Below are 23,886 nucleotides of genomic sequence, written 5' to 3' on the forward strand. Positions count from 1 at the left end.
TACCAACCATTTGCAATGCTGACAGTTGCATCAACCAATTTGCATTTTTCACTGCAATCTCCCAGTGACTTGTCATGGGAAGCCAAGTGACATTCCACACAGCTCCTGTGGAAAATAATTCAGCAGCCCATCAATCTCTGCCTGTCACAAAGCAACAAGACAAAAGCCAGTATGTGTGCATCTGCATTTTAAAAGGAAGCTAAATAAAAGGTCTCCTGCTATGGATACAGCAGTTCTCAGGAATATGATAGGTACTGCCGCCAAAAAAAATCCCAACAAAACCAAGCAAAAAAACCCCCACCTGAATAAAGGTATTGTGGATAAGCTCTGTCTTGTCCTCTATTCTCTCCCAGTTTATTAGCTACCAGACAGAACCCCAGGCAACATTATTCATGTAGGTCTATCAAAGACATGTGGTTAGTCACACACAATATTCATTTTTTAAAATTTCAAAAATAAATATTCTGAACATTAAATACTCTTACACAAAATATCAGCTGAAGGAATTCCTATCAGATGAGTGATATCTGAAATTGACTTCAAAGAGATCAAGTTGGGGCACCAAGTATAAGTCTGCCTTTGTTGAAAGTCTGTTGAATAATGTATTAAAACACTTTTCAGGTGTCTCAATGGTTGTCTCTTGAATGTGATTACTTGTGTCAGGAATTACTTAGATCCTAATAGTACTAATGAAATTTACTGGAAAATTATTTTTTTATTTAATGGTGGAATGATTGAAATACTATTTAAAAACACAGAATTTGAACCAATTCCTTTAGAAATCTCTCAAAATCTTCCCATAAATTCAATGAGGATTTTAATAAATCCAGAGTTTATTAATGGAAAAATAAAACAACAAACAGAATTAATACATGAAAATTTCTGATGAAAAATGTATATACTGATTTCTTACAAATAGCTTCAGGGGCTGAGACTCTGAGAAGCAATCTGAAGAACTGAATGCATAAAAGAGGGGGAGGGAAGGGAAGGGAAGGGAAGGGAAGGGAAGGGAAGGGAAGGGAAGGGAAGGGAAGGGAAGGGAAGGGAAGGGAAGGGAAGGGAAGGAAAGGGAAGGGAAGGGAAGGGAAGGGAAGGGAAGGGAAGGGAAGGGAAGGGAAGGGAAGGGAAGGGAAGGGAAGGGAAGGGAAGGGAAGGGAAGGGAAGGGAAGGGAAGGGAAGGGAAGGGAAGGGAAGGGAAGGGAAGGGAAGGGAAGGGAAGGGAAGGGAAGGGAAGGGAAGGGAAAACAGTGGCTATGTTCTGTTGCACTGAGTTATATATATATATCCATGGGAATATGCTGAGGCTGCTGCCCCTGTTTCTCTTCAGGGGATGGAGATGACGTTATCGCTTGCTCTGTAGATAGTGAATAGTAAAGTGAGCAAGTAATGGGATAGCCTCTATCTCATGGAGACAAATTCAGTGTTGTTGGTTTTGTCATATTTGCCATGTTTCTTTTACAATACACTCTCTTTCTCAGCTGCCTAGCCATTGATCTCCACCCTCTCTGACCTGGTCTTTCAGCTCTCTTGGTTACCCTACCCAGGTGTTCCCAATATTCTCTCTCTCCTGGCTTTTTGTGTCCTGCATTTCAGCACGAGAAGACACTGAAGTAGAGAGAAAAGATCTAATATTGTATACAATATACATGTTTAAGCAGGATAATGTAATGCCTATCATGTAACTTTATATTTCTTATTCTCTGCCAAATTGGGCAGAGTAAAGCAGCAGCCCCGTCCTTCATGTTTAGAGCAGTTGCATGCAAAAGTTCTCTTTACTCACAGCTTTGAACGTACTGAGAGGCTTACTTTTGTAGGTCAAATTTAGCACTAACAGAAACAGATTCATGATTTAATCACATGCCATGGAATAGCTTCTTACTTAGATACAGTAGAGACTGCAATGACAGATATGAATATGCAGTGGTGGAGAGCTGGTATGGAAGAGAAATGGGACTCAACTCTAAATAAGGAGGCAGGACATCATCATGAAACATGCAGCTGAAACTGCTCATCACTCAGAAGGCAAAGCCAGGGTCATTAATAGCATGTTCTGTGAAGCCTAATTCAACTTCTAGCTTAAATTTCTACTGAAGACTGCCCAGTTTGGACTGTAGCCCTGCAAGAACTCATTTAATACAAGCATGAGCGATGGTGTACTTTGAGTGGTCAGCTTCACAACCTGAGTATTTTTGGTTGATTTTCCTGTTATGCACCATAGCATTTACCTCGCATCACAGCAGGAAAGCTACATAAATTTTGTATGCTCAGTGGACAGAAGACATTTCACCATTTACAATCAATTTATCATCAACTTATACATGACATACAGCTACCCACTAATTCATCCCCAGACTATTACCTGGTTTATCATACTTGCACCTTTTTAATTCAGCCAAGCTTAACTGAATTTGGACTATGAATTTGCAGATGTGTAAAACTTGAGTGGACAACACTACCTTATTCATTCATATGCATGAGAATGGTAATAAAAATGCCAATTTTTTCTGCAAGTCCTCATTTTTGCTGCAGCAGCCATGCTGGGACATTTTTATTTTGTACCATGCACTGGAAGGAGGTTCGTCTGTTTTTGTCTGATGTCATATGAGGTCACCGTTCTGATTAGTTGTACAGCCAGGGACAGCAGTGGAACTGTGAAGTTTTACCTGTGCTGCTTGAAGGTGATTTAATTGTTTTCCATAAAGTCCTTTTATATGAGAGTAGTGCTCATGAATGGTTGAAATATGAATTATGACTACCTCTCTCAAAGGGCAAAGAAGCTCTTGGGTTCTGGTCTGTAAATCCAATTTACAGACACAGCAGTAAACATACTGCTGAGGCAGTATAGGAAATAGATACCTGGATGATACAAACATCAGAGATGTAAAACCAGCACATTACCATCTGGAACTGCAAGAGTCACCGCAGAGAGGGCATTTTTCACATGTTTGGCCTGAAGTCCCTGGATGGGTGCAAGCACATGTCCCACAGATGCATTCTCCTCTCCCACTGCACAGTGTCCCATCCTCAGCAATGCAGGCGCTGGTGTCAGTTGTGCAATTACAGTATTCACCAGTCCATCCACTGTGGCACTTGCATTCCCCACAATCACAGTCACCATTGCCTGGAAAAACATTTATTGTGCTTCAGATCAGTCTCTTAATAAGAATCTGAAAGATGACCTATAAAATCATTCTCCTTAATAGAAAATATTTTTCCCTCTCTAACCTTTCTTCCAAACATCTTTCTCTCCCAGCATTTTCAGTTTTAAGCTAGAGGATCAAATTTTTGTTTAGACTGGCTGTAAGCCAGTGCAGCTCCATTGTCTTTACTGGAGTCCTCCACACAGACCTTGTCTCCTGACAGTGCACAACCTAATGGGTAAATACTTCTGATTTATAATGGTATAGCCCAGGAAAAAACTGGTTTAAGTCTAAAGACCATCCAGAAATAGCAAATTACACTTTATACAGAATTGATTGCAGCTGAATATATGATGAAAACACAAATTCACAAGCTCACAGCTAAGGGTGAGTCAATAAAGCTCTAAATACAGACACTCAAAATAGCACCAAGGGACCATACCTCCACACTGAAGCCCTCTGTGCCTCCCACAGGAGAAGTCATCACACTCGCAGTGAGGCCCGTACACCTTTCCGTACGGGGACGGGTGGCACACACACTGCCCGCAGTAGCAGTCGCCTCTCCCGCTGCAGGAGCTCTGACCAGCTGAGCCCTTGCAGGAACTGGTGCCCAGGGAGCTCTCGTCGCACTCACAGTGCGGCCCCACATACCCCGGGCTGCAGACACACACCCCACACTCGAACGATCCTTTCCCTTGGTTGCATTTTGGGCTGTTCATCTCGGCCTTTGCCTGACAGTTGCAGCTGCATAGGGTATGTATTTCCATTTCCAGCACGTCACTGAGCCCCACAGGTTTTATCATGATATGCCTTCTGTTTTTTTCACAAGAGGGGAGACTTACAGTCACATTGAAAGAGACCTGGAAGAGAGAATGGGGGCTGTTAGGAGGTGAAGCACAGGGAGCTCTGCAGAGTAGTCAGGACAGGGTAATAGATACTGCCAGCTTTTTGGTAATTTTTTTGGAGGAAGATTATTTAATAAAGAGAAAACTCTCTACCTTGGTGTCCTAAATTCTCTGGACTTGATGTCTTTGGAGAATTTGTTCTTTACTTACTGTATCTCCCACTTTCACGCGAGAGCATTTCTTCTGATGTGGAAAAATGGTCCCATTGTTACAAATGGCCGTGAAGGAGAGATTGAGCCCTTCTGTCTCTCCCAGGATCTCCAACTCCACCTCAGACCTTAGCTCCTTCAAGGAAAAAAAGTGAGATGAATGGAGTGATAACACTGCCAAGCTCTGCCAATGTTCTGCATCTGTGTAATGTGGACTGTAACTTATCCCAACTTACACAGAAGTAAACCCATGCTTTGGTACTTTGTTTACAGACCTCTCTATTGCAAGAAAAACAGGGAACAAGCAAAACAAAGTAAATGCCGATAGGCCTGGCTTTCAGTGGAAAGCAATGGTGGCATCAGTTTAATATCCACTATCACGGGGCTTATTTCCTGCCCTTGCAGGAGAACAAATTCAATGTTTTATTAAATCATCTTTCATCACTCTGCTGACTGATACAGGTTTTCCTTTAGATCTGGTCTTACTGAGGTGTGGATTTGTGTCCCTGATTGCATTGCTAGCTCTGGGCTTTTCCTGATTAGCCAGGCTGTGTCAATATTGTTCCCTCCCTTCCTTTCTTCTCTTGATGAAATTCCTACTTCATAAGCTGTATGTGCTATTTCAAGCTGTATTCAGCAACATTCTCATTTCTTAAATCAATTTGTTCAGTCAAACTTTCGTTTGGTAATTCACAAACTTTCTTCCTGAACTTGCTCATACTAGGTTTTTGTATTTTAAGTCTTTAAAATATTTTACAGTGACTTTGCTTACATAGCCTTAATCCAAAGCCTGTCACAGACAATGGGGAAATTCCCTATGATTTCATTGGCCTGTGGATCCAGTAAATGGAAATTTTTCAAAAGTACCTCAGTAACTGCTGAGTAAACATCTCACTGACTTGACTTTGTGCTCATGCGAGCCTAATTGCTTACAAAATACCCCCTGCCCTTCAGTCAGAGCATGAGGAGCTTGCTGACTTTACTTCAGTGAGTCATTCTACTAAAGTTATCAGGATGACTCACTGGAGTAAAGGTCTGGTGGAGTAAATCAAAGTAAAAGTAGAATAGGTATAAACCTGCACAGACAACAACTCTCTGTCCTTTGTACATTCCCTGGAAATTTGTCTTAGGGTTGTAAAACTGTGCCCTGGGCATCAGGTTGGTAATGTTGGTAGCTTTAGATATGTCCAAATTTCCGTTTACGTTTGTTTTAGAGGTAGGTGCTTATGTCGCTATTGAAACAATGCAAAGAGTCATAAAAATTTGTTTGCAATAGGTCGGTTCTCACGAAAGGACCAAATATAAACATCTAGATAACACTGTAACTGTTGGTATGTGTTGATGTTACAGGAGATATCACCAATAGTTTCTCTTCCACCAGCTGCAAAACTTCAAGGCTCGAACAGAGTGCAACTGTGAGAGAAAATTAAATGCTGTGGAACACCAAATCGTAATACTTTGAATTCTGGAGTCTGTATTGGGTCATTGGAATGTGCCTTGCTATTGTGAGAGGTCAGATTGGACACTTTATGCCACCAAAAATGAACACATAAACTGTGACAAATTTGAATTTTTTTTATCTTAATATCTGTGATTAATATTCTAATGATGTTTTAAATTTACTGAGCTGCCTGACCATAGTTTGAGGACAGACAGCAGACAGTTTAGTGAGCTTCAAGCCATTCACAGAGAAACATTTATGGTTCAAAAAATTTTCTGAATGAAAGAACAGACAAAGCAGTGTTACATACTTGTGCCCTTTTGTTACCTGTCTTTTCTAATATACTATTTCTTTGGTCTCATTTTCTTGCAAGTGAAAGGATCAAACACTGGGAAAAAAAAGCAACAAGTGGAATTTTTCTGAAATTTTAAAATCTTGGAATGGCTTTAATCAAATGGCCTGCTATCTGTCACAATGCATTTTAGCCTATAGCTTTGCAATACAAAGTTATGGGGAATTCAATGCTAAACAAAACAGGCAGAAATATGCTTACAGAAGAAAATGAATCATACTTGGAAAGAACATGAGAACTCTTTGTAACAAATATTTTGACAGCTCAGATTTTCTTAACTTTCTTACTTCCTCTCTGAAGAGTCTAGATGGCAACACATTGTGAATGGCATTAGCAAACCTTATGTTTGCACAGCAAGCAAATACTCGAAAACACTTTAGAAGTGTTAAAAGATTTAATCTAACTCTACCCAGGGGGACAAAGAGTTATTTATTCCTTTTGTGTGAGTAAAGAAACAGAGACACACCACATTGAATTACATTGCTGAGAGCATCATGAAAAGTGTCTGACAGAAGTGGCATTAGATCTTCGGGTTTGCATGTGATTTTTAACTGTAGATCTACCTTCATTTCCCCCCTCACAGTAAAAACCTCAAAATTAGATATCTTCACTTACATCAAATAAGGTGGGTTTTTTGTTTCCTGCTTGGAAGATTTTCAGTCTTGAAGCAATAAGACTTTTAATCTTTAAGGTTATATGTAATAGGATGGACTTAGGGAAATTTTGAGTGTGACATGTTGCTACTTGTACACATTTTACATCTTGAAATCTATGTGGGATTTTAAGAACCTATGTGCCGCCCTGGCGAACTGTCTGGACATGCTGTACCTGGATGAGGATGAGATGAGTTATGGCCCAAAGGCAGAACCACCCTTTCTCCAGTCACCTCCCTGATGCTCCTCAAGTGGAACAAGCATAGAGCTTGGAGCTCCCTCCAAACCATGTCCATGGGATGGGTGAAAACAGGATCAGCTGAAACAACTCAGGAGCTGCATCGTGGTCACCACTGAGAGCTCTGAGAGCTGGTTGTCTCAAAGCATGCAGCAGCTAAAAAGCCAACAATGTCCTAAGTATATGAGCAAGGAGGCTGAGAACAAGACAGAGGGCATAATTTTGTCTTTGTATAAATAGTGTGTGCCCTCTATTGTGTACTGCAAGCTCTTGTGGTCTCCACATGTCAGGAAGCACTCGTTAGAGTCAGGGAGCATAAAGGTACAGTCAGATAAAGTCACCAAGAGCATGGAGCAGCCAAAGAGAGACTTAAAAGGCTGGGATTTGCCAGTTTGAGATTGGACAACAGAGAAGATTGGACTGTGGGTGGAAGATGTTTTAGTGATAAAATATTATGAAATCATGAAGACATTAAGATGAGGTAAATGCAGAGCTCTTATTCACCAAATTCTGCAACAGCAGAACTAAAGTGGACTCTGTGAAATTTTAAAGCATAGGGAGTAGGCTAAGATAGGAATAAGAGAAGTGTATCTTGACACAGTGTGACTGAAGTCCTTTTTGCCATAGAAGGCAATAGAAGCTGAAAAATCAGCAGGTTCAAAAATGAGAGTAGGAAAAAAGTCATACATGATAGGAACATAAGCAGATGTTAAGAGGAATAGACAAGGATGCACTCTCCACATTAGCAATCTTCCAGTGAAGCACCATTCTGTACTTGATGTTACAGCACCAGCACACAGCCCTGGAACTTTTTTTGTGTGTTTTTCCATTACTTACTGGACAACAAATTGGTATTTCAGCTGTTAAATGTTGGAACCTCTGCCTATATGTTAGAGTGCCATCTTGGAGAAATCCTGATAGGAACCAGATGTGACTTAACAGCAGGTTGGAATCCAGAAGTGAAATTCTGTTGCCACTCAAAGTTTAGCAATTGCTTTCCTCATGTAAAAATTCCCTCACTTGTATTTATTACAATTTGTAAATTCCTAAGACTAGACCTGAAGCTCTTTCCTTATATATAATTTTCCATAGAATGGAGAATCTTCTGGTACTTTGTATCTCATTTAAAAAATCATACCTCACAAACTGTATTACTTTCATAAGAGTTATAAGAGTCATAAGAATCTGGTTTGTTTTTGACCAAGACCAAAATAATTTTTGCATAGTGATGATTATCTCATTCAGGTGATAGAAGGAAGAGCAGGAAAAAAAGTAAGGAAAGAAGCAGAAGCTATTTGCAAAGAGTTGTTTGTCATTGCAGACAACTGGTAGAGCAGGTTTTTTAAAAAAATGGGCTGAGACAGAAGAGAGAAATCTGTTGTATATCAGTATATAAATTAATATATCTGAGTGAAGACCTGCACAACTGTCTAAGAACATTCCCCTGACAGAAGAGAAACAGGCACGCAGAATGCATTTTACAAACAAAGCTCTGAAGAGCAGTGCTGTGTTTATGTTCCTGACATCGTTACAGTATTTCTTTGTATTACTTAAACAAACCCATTCAAGTCTTGATGTTATCTAAACAAACCCATATTGGCTCCTGTGTTCCCCTTTTCAAAAACTTCAGAACAGCCTCACAGGGGCAGCACCAAATTGCTAAAGCAGAGAAAAGCACTGAGCATCGGATAGCGCTTTTTTCCCCCAGATATTCCCACGAGGCAATTGTATATCTGCTCTGGTGGCAGCTACCAACTGGGAGAAAACTGAGTCCCCGTCCAGGTGCAGAACTGGGAGCCCTGAATATTAAAGAAGCCTCAAGAGTAGGTGTGAAATAAAAGACTATGATGAAGGCAAGACAGATGAGATGCTGATTTAAATTCAGTATTTCAGAAGAACCAAGGCGTGACAGATGATTATAGGAATTTCATTTCTGCGCTCCCTCAATCCTCAGAGTGAACACAACCTTTCCTGTTAAGGTCATCACCTAGCATTAAGAGATGATGCAATCAGTGCATAAAAAGAATCAAAGACACTTGTTTTTACTAAATTGCAAGCCAATTTTGAACACAGAAACATGAAGGAAAACCATCTTACCTGATATGCAGTAATGATCAATTGGAGAATATTTCCAGAATCCTTCTGTAGTCGTCCAACAGTAGCTCCAGGAATAAGTTTTGCATAGTTCTGAAAACATAAAAAATTAATTTAAAGCACAAAAAAACCTTAGGTGATAAGGAGCTAACATCTAAAAAACCCAAATCAAAACAAAAAACCAAAACCCAAAATGCCCTCCACGATACCCCCACAACAAAACCAAATACATTGAAGCCAGCAAAAATAAATGACAGCGACATTTTCAAGGATCCTTGTAGACTCCATTCCACATGTCCTAATGAAAAAGTCCTATGGAGAAGAGCTAGTTTCACTGAAAATTCATTGGACATATATTGCTGAATCACCTCTATAAGTTTGATTCTATAGTATTCTTTGAGCTCTAATTTTTCAAATTTAGAAGGAGGATATGTTTTATCAACAGTTTTGTTTTTCTCTAATAAAAATATCGAGAAACAGACTCATCTGCTCTACTGTTGCTGCACGATTCAAGAGACTTGGACTCTACATTTTTGTCCTTGCAGATGTATCTTAGTGGTCTGTGGCTACGATGGATTGTATGTTAAATTTATGTTAATATTATAGTACCTATTTAGCAATTTATTTTGGTGATAAACTTTCTTTTCATTTTGCATTAAATTGCATTGTGCCATTAGCATGACACCTAGCAGCTAGAGTTTAAATATGCTGAATTAAAATTTATCTTGCCTGATTGTTAATGACATGAACTTCTCTTTCTTGTACCCGTGACTTTGGAAAACAATGTATTCGTCATTAAAAAAAAACATATTGTAGCATTAATTTTCTTTTGCATGATATCATATCAATGCTGTTATTCTTAATAAAAAAAATCCAGAGAACTATTAATAACATGGATAATTTGATACTCTTATATCCTTCTTATACTTCATCTCTCCAAAAGTCCTGTGATTACTTTATATATTATGTGCGGAATAGTTATCATTCATTAGATTTCTAAAGTGCTATTGTTAATCAGAGGGATTAACTACATTTCAAGTTACAGCTGGTGACTTCTCATTCCTGACTCCTCCTGTGATTAGTGCCCTCTCAAGGATTCCTGGAATATTGAAACTGCATTTTTTGCACATGACCTTTTTTGTGAGAAAAGATGATAAACCTGGAATTTAAAATATAGCCCTCTTTAATCTGTGGTATGCAAAACAAACAGCAGGGATATACCACTCTGAAGACTTCATTTGATCTTTCCTCTTTGAACAAAAATTTTCTGCATGGTGATACAAGGATGATGTTTCAAGCCCAGGCTAAGCACGTATCTCCAGTCCATTGGTTAAACCCTACCTTTTAGCAAATATTTCTGTTTAACCACGAATAAGGTGAGGTATATTGATGCTTTTGGGGTGCTACTATGGTAAAACATCCAAAGTATGCAATGGAATTTACTCTTTTGGCAAATATTCATTAAGAGGTGAAGTGCCATTTTATAGAGATACTCTGATTTATATTAGGGAAATTGGACAATTATAAATTTGACCTCAGTGGGGCCGTGTCTAACTTTTAGCTTGGTAAATGAAAGAAGAATTTTCATCATAAATAGAGTGTCATGCAAATATATAACAATAATTTAAAATTCTGTTAAAGTGTGGAGACTAGAGTATTTTTAGTTAAATTTTCAGCAGTGCAATGCAGCATGAAACTCCAATTTTCAAGCCGCATTATTCCGTGATATAAATAGAAATAATTAATCCAAAAAGGAGTAATTTCTGTTTTGAAAGAAGTGCTGCTTAGTCAGGATTAAAGAGAGAGTCTTTCCCTTATCTAGATTTGAATAAATTTTTAAAGAATTCTGCTTGAAAACAAATAATATCAACAATAATAGCAACTACTTCATAGAAGCTTAAAGACTGGTGTTTTCTTTTATGCTAAAATAGGATATGTCAAAATATAATTATTATTACAATAGTCACAGATGAGTGAATGGCTTCTATAGGATAAAAACATCCTCTGCTGCTTTGGTAAGACTCATCTGAGACTAATGATGCTAAAAGTTAGATATACATTAATATATTTTAAAAGATAATTAAAAAAAATCCTTTTTATAAATCATCTCAAATTATCTGGTCTCAGTGTAAGGAATTTTCTCTACTCTCTTGAATTTAATTTTGAGTGGCTGTAAAAATGTTTCCACATGACTGCTTCTTGTACACAGAAGTTCTTGTGCTCAGGGACAGCGTCAGATGTCAGACCTAAATGATCTCTTGCAGTTGCTGTACAGTAGCTGTTTGGATGCATGGAAGGATCAAAACTAACACCAGCTCTGCAAAAGCATATGTATTCTGTGCTTGTGCCACCCATAATAATTGTGTGTTAGATAATTATACACATAAGTGGGTAAAGTGAAAATTCAGTTGAAGAGGATCAACAATATAACATGAATGAATTATTTTGGGCTAAATTGTTGGGGATTATACAGGGCTAGAAATATAAAATATGTATTTGACAGTCGGAACACTGCACTTAAGACTAATGGAATCTATCAAGTGTATTTAAAGAGGTGCTTTCTAAGTCCTCACAGTAATTTTAATGTATGTTTGTCCCTAAGAACTGAATTATAAATAGCAATGGTCAGTATTGGGATCTGATATAATTAGTTGCTGAGTTCAAGTAGATTTGTGATGAGATATGGGGAGAGGCTTTCCGCCTCCAAGAATAATTGGAAAGGTTTTCAGAGGGAGGCTGCAGAATCTCCATTGCTGAAGCTTTTAAAAAGTGAAACACCAAGACAAATGTGGTTTAATGGTGGTTTAGGGTCCTCTGCTACCTCTTCCAGGCTACCTGAGCAGTGGCCTTACCACAAGAATAACTCTTGCCTTGTTTTGCTCTTTTTGCATTCTTAAGTGTGGATACTGGTTATTTACATTTATATTACAGAATTTGCATCACACAGATGAAAACATGGCACTATTGCCCTGTTTGCACATCCTACATGTACCCTTGAAAGCATATTGCACTGTGAAAAAACTGCACTGTGACACTTATATGTGTTTTTTGTATTTGCTTTGACTGCTTTTCCACGTCACCTACAGGACAAAAAGCAGACCATAACAAGTACAGCTATCCAAAGAAGTGAAAGAAAGCAGTACTAAAAGACGAAAGCAGCAGATAGAATATATTCAGTGGGATTACTCTATACCCTACAAGATAGAAGATAGTTGTACTTTCTTTTTTCTGACAAAGAAAGTAATGAGAACAAACCATTCCCTAGTTGGGTTAACCAGGACTTTCATTTTTTTGTAGCTATAAGCCTTTGTTTAGTGTTACCATGATCAAAGGGTGCCCCTCGGTAACTTTGATACTGATATAAGACACAGGGATACTGGAATAGAAACACCTTGATAAGAATGCTGTTGGCCATCTCTGAGGGTGACCACTAGCAATTTCCAAGGAAAAATACAATGCCATCAGTAAGAAAAAAGTTTCTTTGGACAGAATAAGGCTCTTTAAATCAGATATTTCCAAACTACCTTCCTAGAACTGTCCTTATTTATGCAGCACCTATTAAAATCAGGAAAAGTATTTCACTTTTCATTAACCAGGTCTCTATTAATAAATTGCTGAGCAATAATGGAATTTAGTAAATTTTTTTAAATGTAAAAATATTAATGAAACTATGCAAGGACTATAGAATCTCACTGCATTTGTAGATTGACTTCTGCTGTTACCGATCTAAATTTTCATGATCTAGCTCAGTATTTAATACAGTCTTTAAAAAGGCCAGGCAGTCAGTGCTTCAAGATGCAGAGTGTTTCCTCCCTTGTCAAGGCTGTAATATGAGAATCAGTTTCTGAAAGTTGTGACTTCTGTCAATTTTGTAAAACAGCTGGAGCATTAGTTTTACTCTAAACAACTCTACCACTGGAATCAGTTACAGAAGTACTGGGGGAGTCTTCCCTGGCTTACACAGAGGACAGAAATAGAAAACCGTCGTACTGGTGAGTACTTCAAGGATGCATCTGCTCTCTCTTTTCCCCTACGCTTTCTTTCCTTTTTTCCATGTGGTAATCACACCAGAGGAGCACCTCTCTCCTCATTACCGTACTTTTGTTTTTAATGAGGAATGTTTTGCAAAGGTTTTTCCTTTGGAAAGCCAAGCTTATTGTATTAGCAGGATCAGCCTCATTGACTCCCTCTCAACCAACCTGAATAAATTTGAAGGAACAATTTCTCTCTGCTTGTCCCCTTTCACACAGCAGCAGTACGTGGCCAGGCAGCCAAGGTTAGGCTGCAAAAACCCTTATTATCCACACTGAACTCAAATCTAGAATTTCTTTTAGCATGTGAAAATTTCTTTCCCGGAGCAGGACTGGACAGAAAAAGAAATAAGAATTGCCAGTATCCATCCTATTTTGTCTTAGACGGCTTTTGCTCACATTCACTGTAAGAACAGTGAAGCAGCTGTTGGCAGCTCTGCCTCAGCTCACAGCTGGAACATCCAGTGGGTCAAAAGTAGCAGAGGCCTACAGGAGGGCTTGTAACTGTGGAGGCTGAAAACAGATGCCTGCACAGATGACTGATGGAGCTGCAGGTATAAATTATATTTGAGTTATTAAAAATATGGATTTTGTATATCTGTAACCACTGCTCTTCTGCTCTCCCCTCTCTCCTGGGTCCCGTTTGCCATGACATGACTTCACAGAGCAGGAAATTGACTTCACTGAAGAGGATTCTGATAGTCCTAATGTCCAAAATTCCTGTAATGAAGTGTTTTCCTTCAGTAGTCATGAGGACCAATATATGAGGAAAGAGGACCTTGTCCTTCATGTTCTTCACTTTTCATCTTGATGCTAGTTTCCTACTAGTCTCACTGGAAAGCATCATAGAAATAAAAGAAAAATGGAAAAAACCCCAACCAACCCAAAACCCCAAAAAACAAGATCTCAGAGTTGAGCGTGAAAACAAGTGTATGTTTCAGAGTGTGTTCTTTTCTTATAGAAGGCTCAATTGTCCTCTAACCTTATAAAATACAGAAGACTAATCCCAATGATCACACTGAAGTTTAGCAATGCTTAGTTTGACAATCCTTGACTTAAAAGATTAGTGTGATTCAACTTGAAATCCAATTTAAAAGTTACCTAAGAATGTCAAAATCAATACATGCAGAAGCACTTCTTAAGCAGAAGAGCTTTCCTCCAATATACGATTTCCTAGTTATTTTTAATACATAAATATCTTGCAGAATTCAATCCTTAGTACTAGCATTACTGCATCAGCTGTACAAAAAGGTGAACTTTAAAACAAATACCGGCAAACTGAACATTTTAATTTGCTCACCTCATATGTGTGAACTTGCTCATTCGTTACAGCAAAAATTAATAGAACATTGTTTTGCACAAGTTTGTCAATTAATTGTCCAATTGTGGGATACTCCTGCAAACAAACAGAAGAGAGGCACATCAATCTGTTTCTCATGTGCTTTCAGTTACTGTCTGTCTCTCCCGTGAGAACACACATTCAAGTGATCATAATTAACATTATGTTCAAGTGATCATAATTAACTCTGTGTTCTCTGTGTAGTACAAACTATAATTAGGAATACATGTATACAAAATAGAAGATAGTTTATATGATTTCCTCACATTGTTTTTAAGGAAATCCCTCTAAGAAAAGTATAGAGCCTGCTTCCATGCTGGGAGATTTGGCTCCATAGCCTCTGTTATCTATATATTTAATCCAAAGAATAACACTGCACCAGAGTAACTGGATATTTGTCCTACACTGAACACCATAGTGTATATATTCAGTATTTTTGAACAATGAATCTTAAGCTGGTAAATCGTCCTATAGGAACAGTGTCCTGCAAATCCCTGAACTACTGAATTCACACCCTTTTAGGGAACATGATCAAGGAGGAAATACTAGTCAGTCCAATTCTATGTGCTTTCCTGGTTAGCAAAAATCAGATTTGCTATTTCTTTTTTCTTAGTTATAATCTATCCTAATTCCATACAAACACACCTCTCTGTTTACTGAAATGTGCACTTACAAATAAATAGACTACATGAAATACCTTCATTCCCTGGCTTTTATACATTTCAGTGTTAAAAGTATAATTCATTAATTTTTTAAGTTGCTCATTTTAGTCTTTAAATTTCCAGAATGCGAGAGTTGTACAAAATTCATAGTTACTTGCCAGAACAGTTGACATGGAATATTCGTTATTGTGGTCCAAATGACAGTTTCCATCATTAGGAATAACAATTCCTGCCAGTTTACTGTCCATCCCAAAATGGGAATCAGCATCACTCACAAACACCAGCAAATGTAGAGAATCATTCCTCCATCCAATTTTTTCCTGTCATTTAAAACACATCAATTTAGCAGACTATATTGCATGACAATATAGAAAAGCAGCAAAATATTTGGAGGACGGCACCTCAAAATAAATGAAGAGCATAATTTTCAAGGGAGTGTCAAAGGCAACACTGTCTCTTAAAAGATGATGTTCATTCCATTGTCTTTGGCTAACATTTTGTCTCCCCATCTCTGTGTTTAATAACACAGGCTGGCCATATTCATATCAATCTGCTTACTACTCTTAACAAAGTTAATGAGAAATATTTGAAGAAAAAACAATCAAGAAAACAGACACAGTAATTATACAGTTATTTGGGGTTATTTATCCCTGGCAATTAAAAGGAAACACTAAAATATTGCAATGTGCATGTTTTACTTGGTACAGCCAAAACTATTTTAACACAAATTTAATGAGGCTCTTGGGTGGCACTAAAAATTCTTGAAAAATATTCTACCACTTTGAAATACCACCATATAATACTAGAAGCAATAATACAGAATAATTAATATCATGCCTAGAAATTTCAATTACCTTGCAAACAGCTGCCTGCATAATTGCATCAAATCCTCCCTCTGGAGTGTCTATATTAGCAGAGATTCGCTGTACTTTCACGATTTCATTGAATTTTTCAGCATCATTTGTTAGTGGCAAAACATGCTTATATCCAAAGGTGGGTAAGCACTCATATGGTACACTTCTGCAAGAAAAGTGAGACAGCTTATGGATAATAGAGTGAAAATTCACTACAATGAACACTTCAAAGGCCTGCCTGGATTAGTTTTTGGCCATGTATCTCTCTTCTGTGTCTGAGAAGATCTAATGAAAAACATAAAATAATTAAAGAGCATCCAGTAAACTGGGCAATGGAAAAAGGTCTGCATAAGGGCTGGGAAATGCCTCCTAGAGCAGTAATTCAGCCAATTACAAAAGTGCAGCCCTTGCCATGCACCCTGCTGTGTCTTGATTTCATATTTGGAAGCACATTAGGGCCTGTAGTTCCTTAATGACATTCAGAGAGCACCACCAAGCTGCTGCAGTCCTGCTCCAGACTGCAGAGAACAGCTTCTCCCTCACAAGGGCTAGGGCAAGAGCTAGGGCAGCCTGGGTTTAGGCAGACTGCTAGACCTTCAGGGTGTGGAAAAAAAACCAGGAAAACAACATTGATGGCTAAATGAAACTGATATTCTGTGTTGGGTTTGAGTTTGCAAATCCTTGGTTTGGTGTCATAAAATTCTTGTATATATGTATTTTTTTTCTGGAGAATTAAAGGAGAGTATATAACTATTCTGCATATCCGTTTGTTAATGCATTAAGCACATCTGTCACTAGCAGTAAAGACTAAAACGCACAATCAGTCCCAGATTCCTCTCTCCAAATAACATCATATTTAACAGAATACTGACCAGAGTGTGAATTTAAAGAAACAAATCTTGTTTCACAAACTTACTCATTTACAGCTGGAAGAGGGCAGAGGTTCCAGTGAAGCTGCTTAATTGAATTTTATCCAAAAGATTAATATTATGACTTAATGTTGGCATGCAAACAGATGTCGGGACTTTCCCTGCCTACCTGCAAGGGTTGTTTATTTCTGCAGCTGTAGTTTTGATAAATGGTGAAACTGGTTTTTCAACAAAAGATCCAAACCCCAGTCTGAAGTTGCTTGTCAGTTTTGACATTTCTTTAGAAAGAGTTGAACCCAGTTCTTTGATTGTATTCAGATCATCATCCATGGAGGCTGAAAGATCCATGAGGTAATAGAGATCAATTGGATAATCTTCAGTCTGGCGAACCTTGATCTGTATTGTTTCTTCATGTCCTATAAAGTGGGATACACATCAGCACTTCTAGGCAGAAGGTATGAACAATGTCAATTTCTTCATAAACTTCTATATGGTGAAAATTATCTGGTATATTAAATAACCAGCAGCATTAACAAAATAACTTTAAAAATTCTTTGTCAAGAAAAATCTCAAATGAGGGTCTGATAAATTAAAAATAGTTCTAATGTTTGGGGCTTTTTCCAAACAGTTCTGCAGTAAAGCCATAAGCACAGAATTAAAACTGACTGCTATAATTTGAAAAAATATGAGAACATCTTCAGCAGTATACAGCTTTAGAAAATTTAGATGTGAAGCTAATTAAAACTAAAGGTAGAGCTTATGGGTCCTACCATATACTTTAGAAATTCAAAGAAGGCCAGAGTGTACACATAAGTTTTATTCTCGGTTCCAGCACTATGACATGACCTAACTGGATGTCTCCTACTCTTCTTTATTTCAAATTTTCTCCAGGAAAAATTCACACCTGAAGGACCCCAAAGTAGGTCTGGTGTGTAACCATAAACGTCACTGGTACCTTGTAAATCCTCAAAGCAAGATTTTACGCTGCCTCTGAGATATGTTGTTTGCCAGACCAGCAGAGGAGAGGCAAAGGAGGTGGGCTCAGGAGGAGCCAGGGGGTTTCATTCTATCCCTGCCACCTCAATGGCAAGAGAAGAGAAGAACTAAAAATATGAATCCCTACTTTTATGATGTACCCAGCACTTCTGAAAGTATTTTGAACTCAGTCAAACCTAGTTTTCGTATGATGTGTCAACATATAACTCTGGACTCAACACAGGTTTTCATCTTAATTCTGCCAAGATTTTTGTAGACCATTCAATATGAGAAGCTTCAGCATATCACATTGTCTGAAAAAAATATCCGACATCTATGAACTGTGACTTACCTGGTCGCAGCCTGAGAGTTAATTTTTGAGGAGAAATCTGTGTGACATCAGAATTGTTCTTCTGGACTGATATAGTTAGGGGCTTGTTTCTGTGAATTTCTACTTCTGAAATGGGAAATTCAATCAAATTCAACTGGCATCCTTTTGACAAAAGATTTTCTGGGGTATCACACCTCCCATGAATTCCAGCCGAGTCTGTGTAATTCTAAGGCAAATAGGAGAAGGAAGGGATGAATTAAATGTTTTTCCTGACTAGCCACCAGCATCTAACTGATGAAAGGTGAGTCCAATGCAGGCAACAGAAACAAAAATGCAAGTTACTGCAAATTAGTGCAGAATTAGATCTAGGTGGCACAGAAACCCAAATTTGCCCTGTATGGATCATGTCACACAGGCGCATAATTAACGTAACTTACACTGACTTGTTGTCCTAGGAGAAACTGCCCTATTGTTGAGGAATGGGAATTGTGCCACTCACTGCATTTGGCTTTTCACAGTGCTGGGAATGATAACACAAAGCCCCTCTGAGCCTCTGTTTTTTCTATTAAAGAATTATGCCACAAATTCATCAGTCTTTCCTAAACAGTTTTGAACTGCTGTTCGAACCACATCATTTAATAATGGAAGAGGTCTTGCAGATAATAAACCCCTAGACATTTTGTGACAAATTGATTGTGGGGTACCAAGTGTTCACTGTTTCTTTTCTTAACTGACCTACTCTTTCTCCACAGCACTCATTTAACATGTTCACTGAAGCAGGTAGCAAGTCCTTGTTCCTCTCCCTGGTGCCCAGCAAGCACCACAGCCTGCCCCCACTGCTCCCCAGCACTAGAGGGATTCCCAGCATCCCCACATCTATGTTTTGCCCAGTATCCCACTTAACCTTCTTCCATCCAGAGGCAATCACACACCTATTAATATCAGTTGGATATCTTGCAGTTTACTTTTGTTATTCAATTCAAAGCATTGATATGCATTCCTTTCCACAACACTGCTACATGGTAGGTACTAACCCCGTGTAGTGGTGAGGTTAATGGTTAGTTTTAAAAAGTGGTTTCTGTGTCTTATTACCATTTCCCAGAGCTATGTCTGGAGTTTAGATCCTCAAAATCAGTCAGCTGGCTCCTGAAATGGAAACTGCTCTGGCCTGCAAGACCTTTCTAATCAAAATCAGGCATTACCTGGTCAAACCAGCTCTGAAACATTTAATTCCTGGCTGATGGTCATGGGCCCATGCCATGGAGCCACTCTTCTCTCCTACGTTTGGGCAAGCAGCCTGGGTTTCAGCCATTAAACCACAAATATTCTTTGAATTCAGTCACTGAAAAAATTTCCATCCACAGCAAAGCAAATTTATTTAAACCTATTAAAACCAGAACTATGACCCTTTTTTCTACCAAAACATCACCCTTCATACCTGAAAATTGTCAGGGATCTTATATATTTTGGTGGAAGCAGAGCTGAGACACCTGCTGGGAACAGTGGTTTATTATTCTTCAGACTGAAATGGATGCCTTTGCTCAGGCAAAACTCTCACCCACTGCTTCTTGAATACGGAGTGCATATAATACATATACCATTATAAAGCTTTCACAGGGAGATCCATATCATCTCCTTTAGTTACACAGTTTGTAACTTTTCAAAACATGTGTGAAGAGACAACCTCATATTTCAAATACAATTACAAGGTGTGTTTTTATCCTACTGAAAAAAGTGATTTCTTTGGAGGTGCTTGTGTTTGCTCTGACGCTAAAACTCCTATGTCTTTTGCACTCTTAATGTGCTGTTCTCTAGCAAACAAGTGAATGAGCTCATGAACAAAATAAAAAATTATGTTTACTACTCTGAAGTTTTCAGTAGTTCCACAGTTTTGCTTTTGTTTGGTTTTAAATCAATAAATTATATTGGGCTTTTTTTTTCCTGAAAAGACATGGCAGTAAGTCAAAATTATGTGATCTCATTTCAATAAAATCCTGTTGCAAAAGGCAAAAGATATTTCTTAGAAAACTTATTTTTTAAAAAAGTGCAGTTTGGTCTTTGTGAGCTATTTCATAAAGCAGTATGTTAGTCCCATCCTAGGTATCATTTTGCTATACACAAAAGCAATAAATACATTTAGCAGCAAAGGTGCAAATCAGAAACTACAATGAAAAAGATGTTTTATTTCTCTATTACTTCTGTCAAGTTTTAATTGTGATAGCTGGATAACTCACTAACATTAATGAACTAGAATATTCACTGTGAAGTGGGGAGATAATATTTAGCATCATTTACAGGTAAAAGTTTTAGAAGCAGAGATGTGAGTTCACTTGCCCAAGGTTACACAGAAAACCTGAAACAGATGTACAGGAAAAAATCCAGATATATTTTTAAGTCCAATATTTTAGCCAAAACACATCTATATCATACTAATTATAAAACTAACACTATCATCGTACTTAAAGTCCACCACAGATTAATAATTTCTGTATGCAAATTTTACATCTGCAAACTTACACACTGTTTACACCTGCAAACCTTCTGTTTACACTGTCTGGCTTGACACATAATATGTAAGATACAGTCTGGACTCTGACTTCATGTCTAGAGCTTCATCATTGCTATGGGTGAGTCACCCCTTGGGCTGATGAACTGAGCCCCTCTAATAGCACTTTTATTTCTGCCTTAGATGACGAAGGCTGATGTTCTTGGGTTTTTAAAAAAAACAAACACAAACCAAACCAAAACCAAAAACAAACCAATCACACTCCAACAATGAATAATAGACCATGAAGGGTAGACACAATTCCACTTCTGATCCCCAGGAAGGCTTCACTAAGTGCTGTATGCACTACAAAAACATGGGCTGACCCAATTAAGTCAACACTTCATCACTCAGAGCGACTACAAAGACTTCAAGTCTTACTTTGAATTTTTTTTTAATCACTGTACCTCTTGCAAACACCAAGCGCAGTGTGGTCCGGAAAGCAAACAATCTTCACAAGTCACTGTGCTTTCCTGCGAACAGGTCCCTAAATTTAAATCCGAGAAGATAAAAGGCTATTAATAACATGCTTAATCATTCAATTTATGAAGAAATGAATAATTTAGAGAATGTGGGAGGTGAAAAATGCACATGTTTAGCCATATTTAGGATTACTGATAAAATTCCTTCTTAATGGTAGTTCTATTGGTAGAAGATTAACTCTCTAATAAAGATTAAAACATCAGAATTGCTGGCAATTAACATGCTTACTTTTACATTCTTTATGGGTGGCATTCACTGAGAGCATGCTAACTTGTTTTCTCCAGTGCACCTGATAAAGTGTTACATGTGTTTCTGGTACGGTGTAGGTAAGTAATTTGCAACATAACCAGGGATATTAAAAGAACAGATTTATGTTCACTCTATATGCTTAAAATTGCTTCACTCAGCTGTGTAGGTACTTAATATGATTTTTATCCGCTGTGCAAGTACCAGTGAAACACTCAGTCATATGTATAATATTAAAGTTTCTCAGCAGATCAAACTGTGATTAGTATAAACGAAATTGCTCAAATGTCTGTCTCTTTCAAACATGTTGTGCTATGTAATGACCACCAAATCATAGGTGAATTGGCAGTGTAGCCCTACAGCAGTCTGTCAAAAAAAAAGTCATTAAACAGAAAGGAAGGATTAAATACAGAAGACACAAAGCTATTTCATTTCAACTTCAGGCAAGAAACAATGCAGAAAAGGTTTTGAAATGGATCTCCCTGCCCCTGAGCCTTACCTTGCACATAGTTATTTCTTTGCAGGAATAGGAAACAGAGGCAAAGCAATTCAATCCCCATTCGTTTTCAGTGCTGGCTGCGTGACAAAAAGTATTAGCTTGTTAATTATCATCTGCGTAAAGGTAGAATGTCGTAAAAATTGTACATTCCTGGAGGGTATGTTTTCACCTACACCAGATTGCGAGGAAACTTCAACCCCAGCAGGAGGGACCATGAACAAAAGTGAAAACAAGGGCTACCTGAGCAGGTAAAGAGGACAGGCTGGGCATACAGTAATGTGAACATGGTTATCACTTCCTTGTTTTCCTGGACTCCTTATAAGGCATACAGGGAAAATTCATTCAGGTGAAGATTTCTGTCAATCCCAGTCACTCTGGGTCCTAGAGCAACCCAGCCAAGAGACTCTGTTTGTATGTGTACAGCAAAGCTTAAAAGGGTCCTTCAAAATAACACCTTTAATTGTTCACCGAGGGAGTGCATTGAAGAGATGGATCATTACAATTGCCAAGTGAGTATACCTGGAGAGATGTAAAAATCCCATTTTTTCAGATTTCCTGATGTGTAGGGAAACTCGTAAGGGCAACTGTGAAAAACAAACAAACAAACAAACAAAAAGCAAAAACCAAAAAGCAATTACATATTAAGATTGAGGACCTGGTTTCAGTATTTCAAGATACATAGTAATTGATTTTATTAATATTCCAGACTGAAAGGGAAATGCTGCAGTTGTGTGTTTTTTTAATATGTAGAAGGAGGAATAATTACATTCCCAGTTCTGCAGCTGACTTGGAAAAAAAATCATGTCAAAAAAACTCTGCCTAATAAGTCACTGAATATTCTACAGCACAGATACAACTGCATAACAAGTTATTGCTGTCTACTCTTTCCCCTTCTCAACCTGAAATGAATGCAAAATATGCATTTCTTACCATCTTATTAAAAAGAAATAAAATTTCTTATTTGTACGTTCCATTTCTTCCCATCTTTTCTGCTCTGCTATTGTTTGTTTTGAAAACCATTTGGTCAAGACAAGTCCTATCTTTTCATAGGTGCTTGCAATAGACTACATGGAGTAGCATAAAATTCTAATTTAGTAATTTGTGTTGCTGGCCTGAAAACATATATCTTTTTTCTCTACAGTCAGAAATCCTACTCAAGTTAGCTCATAAGGACTAGGTTGCTCTCACCAAGCAAGAAAGCTGGCAAGATCAGACCCCCCCTTTTCAGACTGGTAGTAGCTGCACTCTCAGGGCAGGATGTGAAAAGTAGGGATGGGTCTGTACTAGTTACACTGCTGAAACACTCCTGGGCATTGAGGTTAACTGGCACAGAAAGACCTGAGTTCATTCCAAAGTGCCTATTGGAACCATTTTAGCAACCAAATTGTGCCCAGAAATTGTTTGCAGAGAGTGTTAATTGGAAGAGGTCAAATTCATGCCAGGGAGCATTTTAACAGTTTAATAGCATAGACGATCTCATTCCAGTGCCTGGAAATATTCCCAGGCCCATCCAATTTTACTAGTATTTACACAGTCTATGGGTAGTTTCAATAGCAGCTCAAACTGGATTACATCAGGACTACCTTTGCTCTGCCCTTGTGTTCCCACCCCTTCGCTCTTACCAGTCAGTGCTCATGTCCAAACAAGCAGTGAGCTGTTTCATACTGATCCAACTAAAATCCAATCACCTACTGTGGGGAAGGTGGGGGGCTGTTTTTCATCTGGGTAGGTCCCTTGAACCCTGTGACTGTCCAGTCCAGAGTGCAAGGCAGAGTTGGCAGGAAAGGTGGGAATATGTTAGGCTGAATTTAGCCCAGTTTAGGCTGTTGTGGAACCATATCCTAACATTTCTATTTATAACAACAGACCTAAGTCTCCTTCAACTGCTCTCTATACCTTGGAGTGTCCCTTGTAAGGCACTTGTTCAGCTACAGCAACTTTCCTGTGGCATGAAAAAAGCATTGATTAGATTATGTTCCCTCAGCTTGTGAAGACACAACTCTATCAGAACGCTGTAATTACATAAGGTCAAAAAGAAGTATAATCAACTGAAAATGTTTGCTCTTACTAAAAAAAAAAA

At 38.2% G+C, this 23,886-nt stretch overlaps 1 protein-coding gene across 5 annotated transcripts in view; it reads right to left on the bottom strand.

The window, feature by feature from the left end:
* Nucleotides 1-23,886, bottom strand: part of ITGB6 (integrin subunit beta 6) — a 51,447-nt gene that overhangs the window by 11,093 nt on the left and 16,468 nt on the right. Inside the window, exons 3-15 of one of the 5 annotated variants that reach the window (XM_051787658.1) lie at nt 22,326-22,390; nt 21,807-21,883; nt 20,986-21,065; nt 18,055-18,259; nt 16,897-17,143; nt 15,859-16,024; nt 15,163-15,324; nt 14,304-14,399; nt 8,976-9,065; nt 4,196-4,330; nt 3,583-4,000; nt 2,899-3,121; nt 8-105 (exon numbers count right to left, since the gene is read on the bottom strand). In XM_051787658.1, the coding sequence (XP_051643618.1) occupies nt 8-105; nt 2,899-3,121; nt 3,583-4,000; nt 4,196-4,330; nt 8,976-9,065; nt 14,304-14,399; nt 15,163-15,324; nt 15,859-16,024; nt 16,897-17,143; nt 18,055-18,259; nt 20,986-21,065; nt 21,807-21,867 (1,981 nt within the window). In that variant the 5' untranslated portion in view covers nt 21,868-21,883; nt 22,326-22,390. Of the gene's footprint in view, nt 1-7; nt 106-2,898; nt 3,122-3,582; nt 4,001-4,195; nt 4,331-8,975; nt 9,066-14,303; nt 14,400-15,162; nt 15,325-15,858; nt 16,025-16,896; nt 17,144-18,054; nt 18,260-20,985; nt 21,066-21,806; nt 21,884-21,979; nt 22,292-22,325; nt 22,391-23,886 lie in introns of those variants that run through there. The other 4 variants (XM_051787657.1, XM_051787656.1, XM_051787660.1 and 1 more) reach the window with 4 other exon arrangements.

Source organism: Manacus candei, unplaced genomic scaffold (genome assembly GCF_025592945.1).
Source record: "Manacus candei isolate 608988 ecotype Guabito, Panama unplaced genomic scaffold, ASM2559294v1 h1tg000023l, whole genome shotgun sequence".
In the NCBI taxonomy this organism is placed as follows: domain Eukaryota; kingdom Metazoa; phylum Chordata; class Aves; order Passeriformes; family Pipridae; genus Manacus; species Manacus candei.